The 22,234-nt window shown below is 35.0% G+C and overlaps 1 protein-coding gene across 3 annotated transcripts in view; it reads right to left on the reverse strand.

The window, feature by feature from the left end:
* Positions 1-22,234, reverse strand: part of Rev1 (Rev1 DNA directed polymerase) — a 293,568-nt gene that overhangs the window by 155,100 nt on the left and 116,234 nt on the right. For all 3 annotated transcript variants that reach the window (XM_090391456.1, XM_090391459.1, XM_090391458.1), the window contains one exon: positions 1,596-1,750. In XM_090391456.1, the coding sequence (XP_090247582.1) occupies positions 1,596-1,750 (155 nt within the window). The remainder of the gene's footprint in view (positions 1-1,595; positions 1,751-22,234) is intronic.

The raw sequence follows: 22,234 nt of genomic DNA on the forward strand, positions 1-22,234 counted from the left end.
TAATTAAATTTTTGTTTATTATTTCACCAGACAAAAACATTTTTGTTAAAGATACCAAGCAATTTTATAAGCTAGGTTTTTAATCCTTTTTCCCAAGTAAGCAAACAGACAAATAAGTCAAGTTTGCACCTGCATGTAGTGTAAGTCTGAGGCAACTGAGTCTGAGGTGGAGTAAGCTCCGATCACTTTTCTTGGTATTTTCCCCTAATGCAAAGCACATTCCCTTGCGGAGATGTATGATGCTATGCATTAAAGGTAATGGTCACTACCCAGACTGATTTTGACCTTTATTGAGGTCTCGTCAGTGGGAGCCAGACCTAAAAAAATGCCAAGGTTAAAGTAATACAGAGCTTATAAATTTTACCTGAACAAGTTGCTTTAATCTCATTAAATATAAATTTCAAGATGAGAGTAAGATGTAGAAAGTTTTTTACCGTGGGTATATACTATGTTAAAGATACCAAGCAATTTTATAAGCTAGGTTTTTAATCCTTTTTCCCAAGTAAGCAAACAGACAAGTAAGTTAAGTTTGCGCCTGCACATAGTGCAAGTCTGAGGCAACTCGTTGCAAAGGTGGAGTATCATACATCTCCACAAGGGAATGTGCTTTGCATTAGGGGAAAATACCAAAAAAAGTGTTCAGATCTTACTCCACCTTTGCAACGAGTTGCCGCAGACTTGCACTATGTGCAGGTGCAAACTTAAACTTACTTGTCTGTTTGCTTACTTGGGAAAAAGGATTAAAAACCTAGCTTATAAAATTGCTTGGTATCTTTAACATAGCATATACCCAAGGTAAAAAACTTTCTACAAAAAACATTTTTGTACAAGTTGATAATATAGCTTACTCTTCAGCATCCAAAGAATTACATTTTTTCTCAATTTACTTTTAAAAAATTGAACTATACAAATTCAAACTCTGACAAACGATACAAACTTTTTTTTTTATATATCTAGGCTGGTATCCTTAAATAGTAGCTTTTTTTTTTTTTTTTTGAATAACAACACAAAAGCTATTGAGATTATGAGTCAAGTACATACTCTGCAAATTATCTGATAATTACATGTGTTCTCTACCAGTTTTATTATTTTGGTATACAAAGCTCATGTTTCCATGAGATAAAACTATCTTCACATCCTACAGCTAACTGATGAATCTGTCCAAAAGTGAACAATTATATTAATCAATCAGTGATAACGCTTCCTTTTCTCACTGATTTACTTCACTTTTTATTCTAATGATTCTGCTTTATGCATTTGAATGCTTCAGAACTGATATGTGTGCATTATATTCTTTTTTTTTTTTTTTTGAAAATGTTAAAATGTGTGTAGAACTAAATGCCATTCAACTAACAATTGTCCTCCCACATTCCTTCCTTCCCACTTTCTTATTTGGAACAACTTTATTTCCAAAAATAGAGTTGTTCCAAATATCTGTAAGCTGATATTGCTATAGCTATTATTTTAATTAAGTTTAACAGATGTGAACTGATGAGTCGTTACACACTGGTTCACATTCTTTCTCTGTTTGAGATCACCAAAAAATCTTGGATATTTAAACAGAACAAAACTACAAGAAATGCATTTTATCATACCTAACCCAACAGAAGCAGTACATCCGGTTTCCTGTTCTATTTGCTCTCTGAGAAAGGCAGCAAATTCAAGAGGTGTAATTTTAATTTCTTTAAGTATCTTTGTACAGTCTATAAACATTTCATCACAGCTGACAGCTTCAATATCAAGGGTGCAACTGCAAATAAATAATAATCATAATAAATATAATAAAATAATATAATATAATAAATATAATAAAATTACAATAAATGTCATATTTTCATAGCAACCAATTTTATATATTAAAATCATATTTTTAATATAAAGTAAAACAATATCAAAAATCACTTTTAGAGCAGATGGAACATTTGGGAAATGGTGTGTGTGTGTGTGTGTGTGTGTATATATATTATTATTATTATTACTACTATTTATATGGGCACTTCATGGAGTCAAAAGACATCGTGAGAGATCCTTTCTATTCATTAATACGATACCTATCATACATCTCCTTAAACCTATTCACTGTTGGGGAACTGACAACCACCTCTGGCAACCCATTCCACTTATCATTCACCACTCTCCAAGAAAAGAACCTAATCTGCAATCTGCACACTCTTGCACAGTTTCCAAGTGTGACCTCTTTGTTTTCTCAGTATTCCCCATGTACTGAAAAATTTCTTCTGTGTCAACCTTAAAGTATCCCTTTAATAACCTATATGTTTCTATCATATCCCCTTTCCTCCACCTGTCAGCCAAACTCTGCAACCTACACACACACATCCTCATATGGAACATTCCACAGACCTGTCAACAGCTTCATCTCTCATCTCTGAATCCTCTTCACAACCTTCCAATCCCCAAGAAAAGCAGGTGACCAAATCTGTGCACAGTAGTCAACATGGCCAAATCATAGCCTTATAGAGATAATAACCTCCACATCTTTACTTGTCAACGTGCTCCTCAGCATCTAAGTAATCCTCTGAGCAATTTTGCCAACTCTTGCAATAGTCCTCTAAATTTTAAATCTCTATCCACCATTACCTTCAGATCCCTAGCCTCATCAACTAGTACCACTAGTACCTTCAATATATGTAAACTAGTACCATCAATATGATACAAAGTGTGTAATCTTTTCATCTCAAAGTGAATGACTTACATTTTACAACACTGAACTAACAACCACTGTCCTTTGCCCACACTGCCAATTTATTTAAATAATCTTGTAAAATATCTACATCACCTTTATCAACTACTGTCCTCCCTAGTTTTGCATCACCTTCTGATGTCTATCAGCCCCCCCCCCACCCCTATCCATGCCGCCAGCCTGATATCCATTCCCATTTGCTCCAACTTAAGTAATAAGTTTACCATGTGGTATTCTGTCAAATGTCCTTGCAAAGTCCAGCATCATCATCATGGTGTAGCCATTTCTTTTATACAATTCTGCCATCACCTCATTATAAAATGTGAATAATTTCTGTTCCTACTTTTTACAAAGCCATATAAAAGTATCATATTCCTATCCGTCCATTCCTGAATTTTATTTTTAACCAACTTTTCCAATACTTGAACCACCACTTCCAGAGACACTAATTAATCTGTAATTTGCTACTTCTGTCTTGGAGCCAGCTTTATGTCATGGAACTATCTTACCCTCTTTCCACTCTTTTGAAACCTTGCCAGACCTGAGGCCTAGATTAAACAACATCAGAGGCACTACCACTTCACCTGCACATTCTTGTAGCACACAAGCAGACAATTCCGACCAGACCCACTGCTGTATATGTAGGTTTGGTGTCGAGGCTAGCTGGTGAACGGACGTGCTATCGGAGAGCTCCTGAGAGATTTGTGATTTTTGTTGATTTATTGATGTTTTGGATTCAATGTAATGGACTTAAGTGTGTAATTTTGGTATATTATTGGAGCTTTATTAGCGTGTAATAATAATAATATAATAAATTTAGTTTAATCCTTTATCCAAGTGTGAGCAAACAAAGTTTGCGCCTGAAAGTATCTTCAGGACTGAAGTAAGGTGGTACACACCAGGGCAACTCGTTGCAAAGGTGGAGCAAGCTACCAACACTCCTGTCTCAGTATCTCCTATAATGCAAAACACATCTCCTTGCGGATATGTCTAATGTTATGCATTAAGGGAGGGGCCACTACCCAGACTAGTTTCGACCTTTATTGAGGTCTCTTCAGTGGGAGCCAGGCCCAAGCTGAGATACCAGGCAGAAGCATTCGCAGGTCATCTCTACCTATAGAAGTTGCCAAATGGTGTGCCACCCATTTTTAATAAATTACTCTGGATTTAGAGAAAGATGTTGAAAGTTTATTTTTCACTTGGTTAGAATATAATAAATTTAGTTTAATCCTTTATCCAAGTGTGAGCAAACAAAGTTTGCGCCTGAAAGTATCTTCAGGACTGAAGTAAGGTGGTACACACTTACTTCAGTCCTGAAGATACTTTCAGGAGCAAACTTTGTTTGCTCACACTTGGATAAAGGATTAAACTAAATTTATTATATTCTAACCAAGTGAAAAATAAACTTTCAACATCTTTCTCTAAATCCAGAGTAATTTATTAAAAATGGGTGGCACACCATTTGGCAACTTCTATAGGTAGAGATGACCTGCGAATGCTTCTGCCTGGTATCTCAGCTTGGGCCTGGCTCCCACTGAAGAGACCTCAATAAAGGTCGAAACTAGTCTGGGTAGTGGCCCCTCCCTTAATGCATAACATTAGACATATCCGCAAGGAGATGTGTTTTGCATTATAGGAGATACTGAGACAGGAGTGTTGGTAGCTTGCTCCACCTTTGCAACGAGTTGCCCTGGTGTGTACCACCTTACTTCAGTCCTGAAGATACTTTCAGGCGCAAACTTTGTTTGCTCACACTTGGATAAAGGATTAAACTAAATTTATTATATTCTAACCAAGTGAAAAATAAACTTTCAACATTTATTAGCGTGGTTAGTGTACTAAAGTGTTTTATAACATAATCAATGTCGGGAAGTCGCCGCTAGATGAATTCGTAATGTGTAGTGTTCGTGCAAGCTCCAGATAAGATAAGTATCATTTTCAGTTATCGATACAAATTAATTAATATTGTGTAGTTTTGTTTTGTTTGCCTTGCGTATTTTAGTGCGTCTGTTTTTGGTGTGTTATAACGTATAATTTGACAAAACACGTTGCAAATAAGTATGGCATCTGTGCGAAGGAAAATGGCGGCCAGTAATGAAGGTTCGCCATCCTTATCAAAGAACAGTAGTATAAAAGAAATGAGTCAGTGTACTAGCTGTGAAATGTACGCTTTGCGGAGTGCGGTCGGAGTGTGGTTAGATGATAATAAAGGATTGAATGTGTGTAGAAAATGTAGGGAGAATGGGGAATTTAAGTGTATTTCGGATAGTGAGTGTGATATTTTTGTCAACCTTCAGAATGAAGGAAATAGGGATATGACAAGAAACGGCAAGGTTGTACATGAAAATTGTGAGAGTGTGAATGTAGAAATTGTGAATGATAGTATAAATGTTTTTCAGAGAATAAAAAAGATGAGATAGATGCATTGAGTGAGATCGCGTTGTTGAATAGTGCAATAGAAAGAGCAAAACAGCAGCTAGAGTGCATGAAAAACAGTAGACTGAATGAACCAACAAATAATAAAAGGTATGACAGGAAAAATAGACGTATGAATGTGAACATGAACAAAATGAAGGATAGAGTGCTGTATGGAGACTCGTTAGTACGAGGTGTGTTAGTAGAGGATTTGACAAAATCGTACTAACCTGGTGCGACCATAAAGGACGTAACTGAGTCTATTAGAGAGCAAAAGGAAAGGGTGAAAGAAATGATTGTTGTGGCAGGTACAAATGATTTGAAAGGAGATAAAATGGAAATGATAGAAGACCTGAATGAATTGTTTGAGGTAGCAAAAGAAAATAGTGAGAGAGTTAGAATGATTAGTCTTTTGCCACGGTATGACAGTGAAATGTTTAAAAGGAGGGCCATAATTGCGAATGACTTTATGCGTGGGTTATGTATGATGAGTGGTGTGGAATTTGTGGATGTGTGGAGTGAGTTTGATGGGCGAAAGGATCTATATAAGATGGATGGCTTGCATTTGAATGGTTACGGTGTAAGAAGACTTGAGAAAGTGTTGATAAGGATTAGCCCCCATTAGCCCCAACCCTACCTTGATAAGGCATCAAGGTAGGGTTGGGGCTAATGGGGGTCTTAAATTCATGTACACTGATACTAGGAGTATTAGGAACAAGAAGGAAGAGTTTTTGGCCATGGTTGGCACTTCCACACCACAGGTTATAGGTATTAGTGAAACATGGCTGACTGTAGATGATATAACTAGTGGGATTGAATGTGATGGGTATAATGTGTTCAGGAATGACAGAGAGAATAAAATGGGGGGAGGAGTATTGTTGATGATAGCTGATGAGCTCCAGCCAAGGAGAATAGAAGTTGAATTGCAGGATAGAGAAAAGAGCACATTTGAGGCCATTTGGTGTGAGATTGTGGCTAGCAGAACTAAATTTACAATTGTGTGCTGCTATAGACCAGGTGATGGAAAAGATGGTGGTGACAGTATGCACAAGCAAATTGAAGAAATGGGTGGAAGGAGGGTGATTATTATGGGAGATTTCAACTATGGTCGCATTGATTGGAGTGAGGAGAGGACACACGGAAGGAAGGAACTGGATTTTATGCGGTTATTAAGGGGATAACTATCTGCGACAGCATGTAATGGAAAATACTAGGGGTCAGAGAGTGCTTGACCTAGTAATTACATCTGAGGATTTGGCTGTAACAAATATGACCACATTGCCACCAATCGGTGAGAGTGATCATAGGGTCTTAACTTGGGAGGTGGCTAAAGGTGTAGAATTTTCAATTAAGACAGGGTACATGTGGAATTATCGGGCTGGAAAGTATGACAAGCTTAGGAGTTTGATTGGTTCAGTGCCATGGCATGTACAACTGCAAGGACTAGAAGTTGATAGTGCATGGGAGGTAGTTAAGAAGTGCTTGCATGAAGCAATGGCTGACTGTATACCTAGAGTCCGAATAATAAATCAACTAGGGGTTAAATGGATGAATAACACCATTAAGCTTGAGCTGCAAAAAAAGAAACAACTATGGAGGGAATTTAAGGAGAAGGGTGACCGGCAGGCACATGAACAGTATAAAGCGCAGGCCAGAAGGGTGACGAGTGTGGTAAGAAAAGCAAAAAAGGATTACGAAAGAACATTGGCCATGCAGGCTAAAGAGAATCCTAAACAGTTTTTTAGATATGTAGCAAGTAAAAGGAAAAATGTACATGGCAGATTGATTTTAAAGAATGCCGATGGTAGGGAGGTAACTGAATCAGTTGAGATAGTTGAGTTACTGAGTGAGCACTTTGCAAGAGTATATCATCCAGGTGGTGACATTGCAGAAACGAATAAACCAGTAGATTATACGGGAATTGTGGTTAATGAAGTGGAGGTGAGTAGTCTATTGCATAACCTCAATGTCAATACATCTGTGGGATTGGATGGTATACCAGCTCGTGTTGTACGAGAAGCAGCTAAAGAATTGTCAGTACCCTTGACCATTTTGTTTAATTTGAGTCTCAGGTCTGGGTTAGTCCCGAGGGGGTGGAAAGAGGGGAAAATAGTTCCACTGCATAAAGGTGGTTCCAAGACTGCTGTTGTAAATTACCGACCGATTAGCATATCAGGAATCATTGTCAAGGTCTTAGAGAAATTAGTCAAGAAAAGAATACAGGATTGGATAGATGAAAATGGGATATTGTATGGGGGACAACATGGTTTTGTGAAGGGTAGATCATGCCTCAGTAACTTGCTCACGTTTTATAACACAGTGACGGCTGAACTGGATAGGGGGTAATGGGTTTACAGTGATACTACTGGACCTTGCCAAGGCCTTTGATAGGATACCACCTGGAACCCTAATCAGTAAACTGGAGCAGATGGGTATAGATATAGGGTTGGTGAGATGGATAGGAGGGTGGTTGAAGGAGAGATATCAAAGAGTGGTTTATTCAGGAGTGGAGTCTAAAAGACGTCTTGTGACTAGTGGAGTGCCACAGGGCTCTGTTCTTGGACCACTGCTTTTCAATTTGTTCATCAATGATATTGGAAAGGATCTGAGAGGAAGTGTTCACTTGTTTGCTGATGATGCAAAGTTGGGTAGAGCAATTGTCAGTGCAGAGGATGTCAAAATTTTACAGGATGATTTGGATAGTTTGGAGGACTGGGCTAGGAAAAATGGATGTCAATTTAATGTGGCAAAGTGTAAGGTTATGCACTTTGGGATGAAAAGAATAGCAGCAGTATATCGCATTGGTGGAACCATACTCCAGGAGATTGATGAGGCCAGGGATTTGGGAGTGTTGGTGGATAGGGAGTTGAAGTTTAGGGGGCACATTGCAAAAGTAACTAAAACAGCTCACCAAATCACTTGGCTTCTGAAAAATACTTTAACATGCAGAGACGAACAAGTTGTTGTTCCTCTGTATCGAGCCTTGATAAGACCCCATCTGGACTTCTGTGCCCAGTTATGGGCACCAGGGTTTCTTCGTGATGGGGAGGAAGTGGAGAGGGTCCAGAGACGAGTGACCAAGATGATAGCAGGTCTGTGGAATGAACCTTATGAGAATAGGTTGAAGATTTGTGGGTTGCAGAAATTGGACGATAGGCGAAGGAGGGGTGATATGATTGAGACATTCAAATTACTGAAGGGTTTTTATAAGATTGATCCAGAAGATATTTTTGAAAATATGACTGGTGGTGGGAGGACTAGGGGCCATGCATGGAAGCTGGGCAAGAGCATGGTTGACAAGGGTGTTAGAGCTAGGTTCTTTACTTGGAGAGTGGTAAATGAGTGGAATAAGCTTCCAGAGTCTGTTGTGGGTGCTACGACCGTGAATGAGTTCAAGGCAAGGTATGATAGATACTGTGTGAATGTTGAATAGTTGTTCTTGACATGATGTTAGGGCCTCCCTCGATGAGTCTGTCGACTCCTTGGAGTTTCCCGGAACAATAATAATAATATTCACAAAGATATTTTTCAATATACTGAGTACCTCCAGTTCATCTATCTCAATGCTCACAGCAGTCTCTGCCACCTCAGTAGCTGCAATATGCCAAACTCTCCAACACATTGCAGGTTCAAATCCCACTATGGGCATGGATGTTTATGATTGTCCTTTAGGTGGGAGATGAACTTCATTGCCTGGTATAAAATCACCATTGCTTATTAGAAACCTTAAGTGGCTTGAAAAATTTCCATGCTTGAAACTCTAGAGCAAGGTTTCCAGCCTATGCAAAAAAAAAAAAAAAAAAAAAAAAAAATATATATATATATATATATATATATATAGAATCAATAAAAATGGGGAGGGGGGGGGGAATGTCTTACCTGCCCATGGTATGAATGTACTTATAGGTTTGCAAATAAACCTTTAGTTGTGAAGGTTTAAAAATAAACCTTCACAACTTTTAAAACCTTTTTCAATCAAAATGGATTATGTTTCATTTTTCTTTCTGCTCCAAGTGTTGGCCGAACATGGCTTAATTCAAACAAAAATTACCATATACAAATAGAGAAATATATTTAGATAGTATATATTTTATATGCAAAGGCTTTTCAAAAAAATAAGGTAACAAGCGCTCTTATGAGGACTTTACTCTGACATGGATGTATGTATTGCACATGTCAACTTTGGTACAAACCACTTTTCTACATAGTTACCAAAAACTATGTCCTAATACATATTCATACACATGTTCTAATATGGCCGCAAGTTTCTTCCAAAAGAGAAGAAATCAAACATTAAGCATCTTTTAAATGGAAATAACAGCGTGCTGTACATTGCTTGTAAATCAGATATACCGTCCATGATTTAAAGAGATGAAAATCATTTGTTAGAACATTATAATAACATTCAGAATACACATTGTTACTATAGCTATGAAATCAACTGCAGTGAACATACTTATAATCTTAAAACAATGTTATCAAAATCTATTTTACTGATGCAACTGCCTTTTTTTTTTTCTTTCCCCAAGGAAAAAACAAGTTTTCCATAGCATGGATGCTTTTTCCCATTTCTGATTTTACACAGTAAATTCAAACTTCATCCCCTGCAAGATCTGTACTTAGCATAATATAGTTAATTCTTACAGTAACGAAATGAATTAAACAAAATATCAGAAAGTCCTACTGACCGAGACCCTCTAAGTTCAATGCTAAAGAAAATTCATTATAGCAACTATTCCTGTGGTCTCTATACATTTGCTATAATAGTTGATTTAATGCAACCAATGCACAAGAGAGAGAGAAAAAAATCCCATTCAAGAACTTTTTTGTGAATATCTTGAAATGCTTTTACCACAACCCAAAGACAAAGAAAATTCATTGCAAAAACTATCCTGATATTTCCTGCAGTCTCCAAGAGTTTGCTAGAGTGAGAACTGATCATAATGCATCAAATGTAAAACAGACGCTCTCACTCAAAAACTTTGTGAGCATCGTTGATTTGCTCTAGCATCTAACATATGTACAAGCATGTATGAATGCGTGCATGCACGTGCATACAGTAGGTATGTGCACGTGCATGTAAGAGAGAGAGGTCCTGTTCAAAAGCTTTATTATGAATATCCACAAGTTCCCTGCAGTTGAGATAATCCTGAATAACATGCCCACCATTCAGTGAGATCTTAAGCTTTTCAATGGTGTCATTCAGTTTAATGCCTCTGATTAAGGTATTTTGCCAAAAACATTATCATCTGCAGTAAGGGTGCTTGGTGGGTACTCATGTCACTGTGCTTCTTGTATATCTGTATTGCTGTTAAAGCATTACACCAAACAAACTCATTCCACCACATCTATATTTTAAACTTACATGTAGCTGTAATATTATAGTAAATAATAAAATGGGTAAAAAAATGGTTACTTGAAATTAATTTCGTTATAACATTAATAATAGCAAATGAAAGACCTAATATTCTAAAAGAAGTCTGCAAGTGCACTTTTTCCAGCTAACTAACAGAAAAGTATCAGGTCAAGATAGGATAACAGGAGAAATAATAATGGAAGCAGATGACATGATAAAATCTAAGATGTTTGAACTTATTTAAAGAAAGCTATTGAAATGGGACAGAAGTGAGAGACTTCAAATAAAGCGTAATAATTCCAATATCAATATTGGGATTATTACTTGCAGATCAGAAACATTATTGCACAAATATTCTCGTCACAAACTTAAAATAAAATTCTTCTTGAAATAATACAGAACATGAAATGAAATAGAAAGGAACCTAAAAAGACCAGTTTGGATTTATGAAAAAAATCTGGATTAAGGGATGCAATCCATGCCTTAAAATAAATCACAGAAAAAAGAATGGAGACAGGGGAAGGACATGAATATTGCTTTGTCGATTTGGAGAAAATATTTGACTTGAAAAAATTGCTTATATATATATATATATATATGTGTGTTAAAGATACTGAGCAATTTTATAAACTTGGTTTTAATCCCCCCCCCCCCAAGTAAGCAAACAAACAAGTAAGCCAAGTTTGCATCTAAAGTATTTTCAGGTCTGAGGCAACTCGTGGTAAAGGTGGAATAAGCTCTGATCACTTGCCTTAGAATCTCCCATAATGCAAAGCACAAGGCAAATGATCAGAGCTCATTCCACCTTTACCACGAGTTGCCTCGGACCTGAAAATACTTCAGGCGCAAACTTGGCTTACTTGGGAAAAAAAGGATTAAAAACCAAGTTTATAGAATTGCTTGGTATCTTTAAGAAGCTAATGTGAACTGGAGAAACAGGAAAGTTATAGCTTACACTCAGAATAAGGGTTACTTGAACACAAGCACTGCGATACAATACAAGTAGCCAGGTTTGGAAAAGATGAGAATTCTGAAAATGCTAAAATAAAGTGTGGGATTAGGATGAACCTAATCCCACACTTCTTTTTAAATTACATGCCAAAGAAGCTATAAATAAAATAAAAATGGTAATATAGTAGTCCTCCCTTATCCATGGGTTAGCTTTCCATGATTTCAGTTACCCGTGATCAACCCAGGTACAAAAATATTAAATGGAAAATTCTAGAAATAAATAATTCATTTCTACACACCTGTTAGTCACTTAGCAGCCATCTGAAAATATTAAATGGAAAATTCCAGAAATAAACAGTTCATAAGTTTTAAATTGTGGGCTGTTCTGAGTAGTTCTCAGTTATCAGGTTGACTGTTATGGTATCGCAGTGCTTGTGTTCAAGTAACCCTTATTTTACTTAATAATGACCTCAATGCACAAGAGTAGTGATGCTGGCAATTCACACATAACAAAGAGAGGCTGTCATGCGCTTCCTTTAAGTGAAAATTAAAAGTTCTTGACTTCATAAGGAAAGAAAAAAAAAATCAATCATATGATAAGGATGCTAATATTCCATTCACATAACTTACAGCATATTGCTATAATTGTTATATTTTATTATTAGTTATTGTTGTTAATCTCTTACAGTGCCTAATTTATAAATTAAACTTTATCATGGGTATGTATAGGAAAAAAACATAGTATATATAGGGTTCGATACTATCTGCGGTTTCAAACATCCACTGGGGAGTGGTGCCTTGGAACATCTCCTCTCACAGATAAAGGGATGGACTACTGTATTCAGAAATGATCACAGTCTACCATGGTTTATATTTGTAGATGACATTGCAGTGACTGCTGATTTGGAAACAGAACTGCAAAATGTTGTGAAAGTAATTGAGAGAATTTATAAAATATATGACTATAATAGCAATAAAAGTAAAATGTCCAAGTCAAGAGTAGAAAGACAAAATCACTGTTAAGATCTTGCTGAACAGTGAACCAATATGTCAAGCATGAAATTTCATATTTATGAGTTCACACTCATAAATATGAAAATATGAGGACAGCAAAAGTGAAAGATATATCTCTTCGATTTCTAACTATGTAAAATATTTGTACAAGTATGTCTGAAGTATTATCCTTTATGCATCTGAAACATGGACTCACGCAAAACAAGATGTTAGAAGGATGGACGCATTCAAGATATGGTGCTGTTGAAGAGTACTGAAAATTAAACAGAAAATGTGACCAGTGAGGAAGTATCCTGACAAATATGGGCACATAAGATACAGGAAACTAATTCATAGATATCCTGCCCAACAACTAACAGATGGCACAATTCACAGAACTTTTAAAGTCGACAGTTTAATAAATTTCTGATTTTTTTTTCAATCTAAACTGTGATTTAATGGTACAGTCTTCATCTTTTTATCATATTTTTCCATGTATGAGATGCCCCCATGTATAAGATGAACCATACTTTTTCAAACCCAAAATTAAGAAATCAATATTTTAAACATAAAACAGAACACATTTGATTTTTTTTTTTTAAATATTCAAAGTATATTTAGTAATTAGGTAATATTTTTAAGATACATACTAAGAAATTATGAATCACTCTCAGTTCTAGGCATATCATTTTCTTCATCATTTTTTTTATTTTTGGTCATTTTTATGGTCTAGTGCTCAAAATATTGTTAATGCATTAACTTATCCCACCAACGAGTTGCAGACATATGAATGCTTTCAGAGTTCTGATTAGTTTATTCTGAATCAGCTGTTAATGAATTCAATCGACAGAGTTGACAAAGGCTAGTGATTGGGGGGGAAGCCTGTTCGGCTTTCAGCATGGCAACCGTGGATCTCTCAACCGGTTACCCCCCCCCCCACACACACGTATAACACAATACCCAATTTTTAGTCAAAAAATTTTAGAATAAAGTATCGTCTTATACACATCAAAATACAGTAGTTTATTATGAAGATTTTTGACAAGCAACAATTACTTTAAGCTAATGTAATATTTAAAAATATTGTAACTTCATACGTTTCTAGTTCTTTCTATGTCTACCATTATTGTGTGCATCTGTATTTTTTATGTTGTCCTAAAACACACCCCTACTCAATATTACCAGAGTTCAAGATCGGTACTAGTAACATAAGAAGCCTGAATGGCAAAGAAATGGAGCTAGCTGAGGATTTGGATAAGTACCAGATCGATATAATAGGGGTGACTGAAATGACAAAGACAAAAACTGGTGAGACATTTCTGTTGCTCAGCAATAAATACAAAATGTTATATTCAGGCAATGACAATCAAGGAAAAGAAGGTGCAGCCATAGTATTCAACTCTAAATACGAGGCTAATCTTCTTGAATGGCAGGCAATTTCAAGTAGAGCGATGTGGGCAAATAGAATGGGTGGAACTGAACAATGAGCAGGTTCTACTAAGGTAGAAGTAGAGGAATTTTTTGAGGCTTTAGAGAAAGCAACTGACACAATGAAAAATTGGTCCTTGTTGGGGATCTAAATAGTAGAGTAAGAAATGATTGTCAGACATACAAAAATATTTTGGGAAAATTTGGAGAAAAGAGGAAAGCTAATAATAATGGCAAATACCTGTTCGATTTCTGATCAGGTCATGGACTGGTTATTACTAACACCATGTTCCAACATAAAAATGTCAATAAATTCACATGAAGTGAAGAGGCAAGTAATTAAAAAAGTCTCATTGACTATGTTATTGTTGATAGTGATGTTTTCTCCCTGGTGCAGTACACTAGAGTGTACAGAGGATTTGAAATTGGAAGTGATCACCATTTGGTCTTGAGCAGGATAAAATTTAATTTCATATTCAAAAGAAGAACACATAAGAAAGTTTTAAAGCAAATAAAAGTTAAGCAGCTCTCAGATGTGAACTGTAGACTAAAATACACAAATATTATTCAAGAAAAAATAAAAGAGTTTGAGAACAGGAACCAAACCTTGGAGATTCAGTGTGGCAAGCCCTGAAGAAAACACTGACTGATTCAGCCAGAGAGGCATGTGGTGAGGTTGTCTGCAAGGATAGAAAAATCAGAACTCCATGGTGGACACAAAAAGTTAAAGAAGAAAATATATCAAAAATTCCTGACAAATAAGTCAGCCTGTGATCTTAGAGAATACAGAGACAAATGTAAGAAAGCTAGACACTGTGTAAAACTAGCTAAACAAAAGTAATGGGAAGACTTTGTTAAGAACATAGAAAATAAATATCAAGAAGGTCAGTGAGAGAATGACTTTATCCTCCAAAGATGAGATCACAAAAGTATAATTTTTATTTAGAAGGCCTTGGATCCAAGTGGTTTATAGTTTTGTAGTTATTAATTTAAATATATTACCATGTATAAAGTTTTATTTAATTTCATTAAATATATATTTTTTTTATTTGATCTTGAGTCAATTATTTCATGAATTCTAAAAGGTATAGAGTTAAAAGTCACTGCACCACTTGGACTGAACTCTTGTATATTTACTTAACACTCAGTGAAAAAAAACAGTCCTTTTACAAAAAGATTCACATAAATGGCACAGCCAATAAAAATTTTAATACAATTGGCAGAGTTGACACGATAATAACAACCTGCAAGCAATGGAACAAGATATGGAAAAGAAAATCAGTGAGCCTTCCCACAAAACTAACAGCACTGGAACCATGCATATTCACAAGTGCTCTCTATGGTTGTGAAACATGTAATGGTCAAAGACTCTGTGAGATGAATATTGGCTTTTGAACAAAAATGTTATAGAAAGACTAAGAATGGGATGGATACAAAAGGTAACAAATGAAGAAATGTATAGCAAAGTACACCGCAAACAGAATCTAATGCAAAAAATTATTTGAAGGAAACTAGTTTTTTGGACATATTTGCAGAATGGATAATAGTAAAAAGATCAAAACACTAATGATGGTAGTACAATGGATGGTATCAAAAAGAGAACAGCCGCCAGGAAAAAGTGAGTAAAGGATGTGAATAAGCAGTGTGGAAAAAGTTAACAGGATTTGAGTCACCTGCCAATGAATAGAAGGATATGGCAAAGAATGGTGAAACAAGCATCAGACAACAAAAGACATTGGACCCATGAGCACTGATGATGATGATGATGGTGGTGGCTAACAATAAGAGAAACATATCCATTGTCTGCAGAATGCTTTTATTTAATTTTGAATCACCTTTTAATATGTTTACAGTACTTTATACTGCAACTTTAGGTTTTATCTTTATAATTTTTTATATTATTAAGTTTTTTTATAGTATTCAGTTAGCCAATCTCATATGGATGTAGCAGGATTTTTTCCTCCCAGAAACTCGAGTTTTTCATCCCACATACAGGCAAATTGGACATGAGAACACATGCAATTTACAGACAAAATACTATAAATGAATGCATACATTTCTATGATTTAGCAGTTCTGTAGATAGCTTCTGGTATTGAGACAAAATGTTTTTAGATAAATGAGTTCAATAAAATATAAGCTACAAGTTTCATAAGTCATTAGACTTACATCATCAGGGGTATTAGCAAAAGTTATACAGAAAAGAGACTAGAAGCAATTAATTACATATATCAGGTATTATCAGAACGTCACAATTTGTATATATAACCATAATAAAAATGTTAAATTAATTACTGTATACATGCTGGAACAATGCTACTTGCCGCTGTCACTTTCTGTAGCATTGCGTATATCATATTCTAAGTGTCTGTGGCAGTTAAATTTTTAATGAAAGTAGACCAAACTTAGTGTAGGATTAAGACTTGATTTTTGTTACATTGTGTAAGGATCCACAGAATTTCAGAGGCTTCCTTGAACTTTCTCATAAAACAATTATGACCAATATAAGGCATTTTTGTTTGTTGGCAACTACTCAATGGCCTGTGGATGCCAAACCTGATTTATGCTGTCTTCAATGTCATTTACCATTAAATTATACTGTATAAAACTTATGTTGTCTAAATACTGGAAGCTATCTACAAAAAATACTGTGGTTGGTGGTGATAGGAAGTAGATAGCATTTTGATGGTAGCAGTCCAAAAGAAATCCAGTTTTAATTTAGATTCTATTAATGTTATTAAATTTTTCACCAGTGAAAATGCAAAATTTTTTCACATTCTGCACTAAAATGCTAATATTTTTTATAGTTATATGTTCATGAGAATGACATAAATGGCTCCTATTTGTATTCATGCAGGCAATTAGCGAATGCATTTTTTGCTTCCAAAAAAAAATTTTTTTTTCAATGACACGTCTCTGACCAAATCCTTATAGGCTTAAAACAATTATGCCACAGATGCTGAGCACTTGGATGTACTTTCAACATTTGAACCTGAATATTAGATAAACAAAAGAATAAAATAAAATAAAGTGATACAACTGCCAGAGATGACAAGCTAAGTTGAGAATCTATCTGAGTGTAAAAATTAAAATTTCTGCAGCAAACTCTGAAGAAAATATTACTTGATTCAACTAGGGAGGCATGTGGTAAAGCTGTCTGAAAGGATAAAAAAATAAAAACAAGGTAAAGGAATGAAAGAAGTAATTATGGAAAAGAAGAAGGCATACTAAAAATTGCTAGCAAATAAGTGGGCAGATGCCCTAAAAGAATAGAGAGAAAACATAAGAGCTAAGCTAAGGGTAAAAGTAGCTAAACAAAAGTAATGGGAAGTTTCGGTAAAACTATAAAAGATAAATACTAGGAAGGAGGCAAAATGTTTTGAAGACTATTGAAAAAGCTTAGAAACAGAAGACAATACTGTAAAACGAATCAACGATGATAAAAGTAATAGGAAAACTGAAAATGCAGATATTCTAGATTGGGTAATTACTTTGAAAGACTGTTAAATGAAACAAGCAGTGACGGAACAGTAGTAGAAAATAGTCAAGAAGAATGCAAACAGCTGAAATGCAGCTCGAGTGCACGATATTCAGCTGTTGAAATCATGAAAATGTGTTGAATGATTTGCAATTCTAATTTATTGCATAAAAAATAATTATTACCAAATATGAATTGGCATCATCTAAATCTATGTACTTTGTAGATTATATAAATATGTAAACACATAAAAATGTAATATAAATTATAAAAAAACTTATTTAAAAACATTCATAAAATTAGAATAATTTTTAATGTGGTTCAAAATATTAGAATATTCCAAATTTTTCCTGATTGATTTTGAGGAGAGCATAGAAATAGCATATATTTCAGTAGCTGCAGGACTGATTCATGTGTGAGGAATCGTTTGCACATGGATTTCAGTTAACCATAGGTCGAATGAGAGACTCCATCCAAAACTTCTTAGAAGCTAAGAAGTTTCGGATGGAGTCTCTACACAAAGAAGGACAAACTCAACAGTTTATAGCTAAGGAATTGAAATGTTCTCAAGCAAGCATGAATAGGGTATTGAGATTGTATTCTAATAACAGGAGTTTTCAAAATAATCACTGCAACAATGGTCGAAAGGTAATAACTACATCAAGAGATGAGATTGAAGAATATTGTGAAGAAAAACTGCTTCCCAAAGTGTAAGATATTTTCACAGATGATAGAAAGAACTAGGTGTGAATGTGTCTAAATCTACAACACTGAGACAACTTCACAAATTGGGTTTTAAATTAAGTGTGCCTAAGATGAAGCCACTTATGACTAACAAGACAGCTAGCGTGCAATGGTGTATGCAAAGACTGCATGGGGTCATGAGGACTAGAAAAAGGCACTTTGAGCAAAGAAAGTATGTTGTGTGTGTCCCATGGTCATCAAGGGATATGTGTTTGGCATCTTAAGCAAGAAGCATTTGATAAAGAATGCATGAAACATTCAGTGAAATTTGCAACCTCTGTCATGGTATGGGCTTGTTGACCACAGAGGATCCAGGCAGGATGCGTATTGTGTATGAAAGAGTTAATTCTAAAGTGTACCAAGAAATTCTTGAGCACTTTATACCGGCATTGGAAGATTTATGTGATGGCGATTTCCTTTTTCAGCAAGATTCAGCTTCTTGTCAAAGATCACTACTAGATGGTCCAAAGAAAGGCAAATCAATGTAATTCCTTGGCTGGCAAACTCACCAGATTTAAACCCTGTTGAGAATTTGTGGGAAATTATGAAGAAACATCTTCAAGAAGTTGTCCCAAGAGACAAAAATGAACTTGTTTCTAGTCTGCAGACCATTTAAGAATGGCCATTAAAGCTATGTGAGATGCAACCAAGTACCAATTATCATCTTGTTTCTCTTTGACTATAATTATTGTGCATTTATTTTAGCATTATTCTAATATTTTGAACCCTTTAAAAATTATTCTAATTTTGTGAATGTTTTCAAATAACAGTTTTCTTATAATTTATATTACATGTATACATGTATATAGTCTATGGTTATATAATCTACAAACTACATAGATTTAGATTATGCTAATTCATATTTGGTAAGAATTATTTTCTATGCAATAAATTAGAATTGCAAAACATTTGACACATTTTCTTTGATTATTCTAATTTTTTGATTCAGAGGAGTATACAAGAGAGTGTTCAAACCAGTTTTAAGTTATGGATTTAAGAGTTTTGTTAGAAATAAAACATTTCACCAATGACTAGAGACCACAAACATGAGGAGTTCTGAGAAAAAAACAGATGGCACGAATGGCAGAATCATGTTAAAAATGAAGATATTAGAAAGGAACTCAACATTGTCAGCAGCCAAGAATGTATGAGCAGAGTTAATCTAAGGTAGTATGGTTACTGAAAGAGAATGAGAGAAGAAAAGTTAGTAAAACAGGTGTTTGATTAAGATGGCAGGAAAAAGACCTAAAGGAAGACCAAACTGTAGGTGGAATGATTAAGTCAGAAGTGTGCTAGAAGACCAAAATATTAGATATGACAACATTGGAGTGCTGATAAGTAATAAACTAATTTTGAGGAAAACTGTTGATAGGAAATTACTAATGAAGTTAATTTAAATCACGTATTATTGTCATAGTGTCCTGTGCACTCGAGGTTGTAATATTTTGAGGTTTCTTTATTTAATATAAATTTACTATAATGTTACTGTGCCATTGTAATATTTCTATGTTTCTTTAATCTGTCTATCGATGTTGCAATATATCTATCTATCTTTTCTGACTTACTTGTCTTCTATATTTTCATTTGTTAACTTTATTATACTTTATCCTTATCCGATACCTTTCTATATAGTCAGTTAATCTTAATTCCTTTTCTCTACTTTCAGTATATTATACTTATACTTGAGATTTCTAGAAATTTATTTGATTATTCCAGACTGCACCACTAAAAATCTTTAATTGGCATAAGAAATTTATTATACCTCCAGTAAAGCACCTCTATACAGTTAATTACAGTCATGGCTAACACCTAACTTAAAATTCGTACCAAAGCTTAATTTCTTTCCCGCTTACAGGATCGGATTTTATTTGAGAACAGTGCAGTTGCTAAAAAGATCAGACAGCACTTCTTATAAATAAAACAAACATATTTATTCACACTAAGACAATAATACAATGTATACACTTAAATGACATTTCCTCTCAAGGCTAAGCATCAAAATTAAAACATCATATATGACAACTCTTAGGCATGTTATAAATATCAAAGACATAAATCATCAAACAATTAATTCTATGTATCAAATAACTATCAGCCCATTTATAATCTAGGAATTATCAAGCTTTGAATAATAAAATCTCTAATTCTAACTTTCACAAAAAAAATGTAACACTCACTTAGCAACCAACTTTTCACACCATTACAATTCTAAATTCTATAATTTTCTTATCAGCTCTTTTAAACCATTTCAATGCAATACAATGTAAGCTTAAACTTTCATTAACATTTTTTCAATTATTCTAAAAGCAGATTCACATCATGCAAATTAGTTTTCAATCTATTACATCTTTTAATCCGAAGAATTCAGTCTATCCAAAAAAGTCCTTCACATCATAAGTAAAAGAAAGTTTTCAACAAAAAATTCAACTCACATTAATTCTTTCATAGGCACAATTGCACTTTGGTCGTATCTTCTCTTTGGGCTTATTCTGGATCCCCCCCCCTCTATTTTAAGGCTTCCTCTATCGCTTCGGACGCATCATGGAAACTGTGTTCTCCCCTGGAATTTCTCGCGGGGCTGGAGCTCGATCTTTCGGTGTTGTAGGTCAAAGCCTTGTCATCCGGTTCCTGAGCCGCTACTTGCTTAATAAGGTTTTGCTTCTGGTTACCCTCCACGAATTCATCCGGGATTCCATGGATCAACCTCCCTCTCTTCTCCTGGCGTCACATCTCCCAATGCACGATAGTCGATGCCTGTCAGTCCATTGCTGACCCTTTTATTTCGCCTCTCGCGGGACCCTGCACAAAGTTTTTAGACCCTAAATATTTCCGTGCAAACTTTGAATTAAGGTCTGAGATCCCCGTACCAACTCCTTTCCTTCTAGAAAGTTCCGACTTCTATCTCCCTGAAGTGTAGTTTAATCCCTTTTTCAGCATAGCGTAACAGCTTCTGATGTATATACCGTCCCCTTCTGCTATCGACCTTGACAGCGGTGTCGGACTGCTTTGGTTACAATGGGTTTCTATTCTACCCTATACCAAGTGATACATCAAATATATTTCCAAACTCTAAGGTAATTGCCCCTAAACTTCTATTTTTAGATACTTGTTTACTTTATTTTAGCATGTTTAATTCCTCAGGGGTCTCTACAGATGGATATTTTGTATTACTTATGTAGGTAACTCTAACATACTTCTGCTCTCTAAGGGATTTTCTTTTGAAATACACACTCATTTATCTTCTATCTACAGTATCATGTAAATTTTTCTGGGCTAATTTTATATGGGCTGATATTATTATTTACATCTATTATATACAAGTTTACAATTCTTTGAATTTCGGATGTGACTCCTGTAAAATCGATGCAATTAAACATTGTAAGAATTATGACGCTGCATCGAATTTTACAAGGCCACTTATCAGGAAATAGATTATGATAAAATGTGAACATGAGTTCTTTTGAAATTCCTTATACTTGATTGCTAGACAATATAATCATTTAAAATTATTTTAAGCAAAGTAAGTGCAACTGAAGGATCCTCACAACTAGTATACTTGTATACAGAAGCTAATGAGTTCACAAGTCATTAGCCTCTATATACATGTGGCTTAGTTATGTAAATACTTCAAGTACAGACTTTGTTTGCAAACTTTGTTAGCACTCTGTGAGCAGGCACATTATCATGCGGCATGAAAAAATCTCACCACCTGAATGCAGTAAGACTAACATGTTGAATGCATTTCAAAAGACGATCCATAACTTCTTTTCAAAATTCCGCCTTTGTTTGCATGTACTTGGATAAAGGATTAAACAAGAATATAATTTCTTGGCATCTTTAATTTAATTCATATCCAAGTGAAAAAAACTTTCAACAATAGATAACTGATCAATACACAGTGCAGTTGGTCCATAAGTTTTAGGACAAAATTTATAAAAAAAAAAAAAAATCAAAAACACAAGAGAAAGATAAATCCAATCCATTGATATCTATACAGGCTTTAGAGAAGTTGTTTTGAGTCACAGAAAATTCTGTTTGTTCAATTGTCTATCGGTTACAGCTTTTTTGAATGGCTGAAACATCTGCAAATTGGTGTCCTTTCAGCTCATTTTCAGCTTAGGAACAGAAAATAGTCTGGAGGAGATAAACCTGGTGAGTAAGGGATATGT

Source organism: Typopeltis vanoorti, chromosome 4, assembly GCF_054136105.1.
Source record: "Typopeltis vanoorti isolate ZY-2024b chromosome 4, IOZ_Tvanoo_1.0, whole genome shotgun sequence".
Classification (NCBI taxonomy): domain Eukaryota; kingdom Metazoa; phylum Arthropoda; class Arachnida; order Uropygi; family Thelyphonidae; genus Typopeltis; species Typopeltis vanoorti.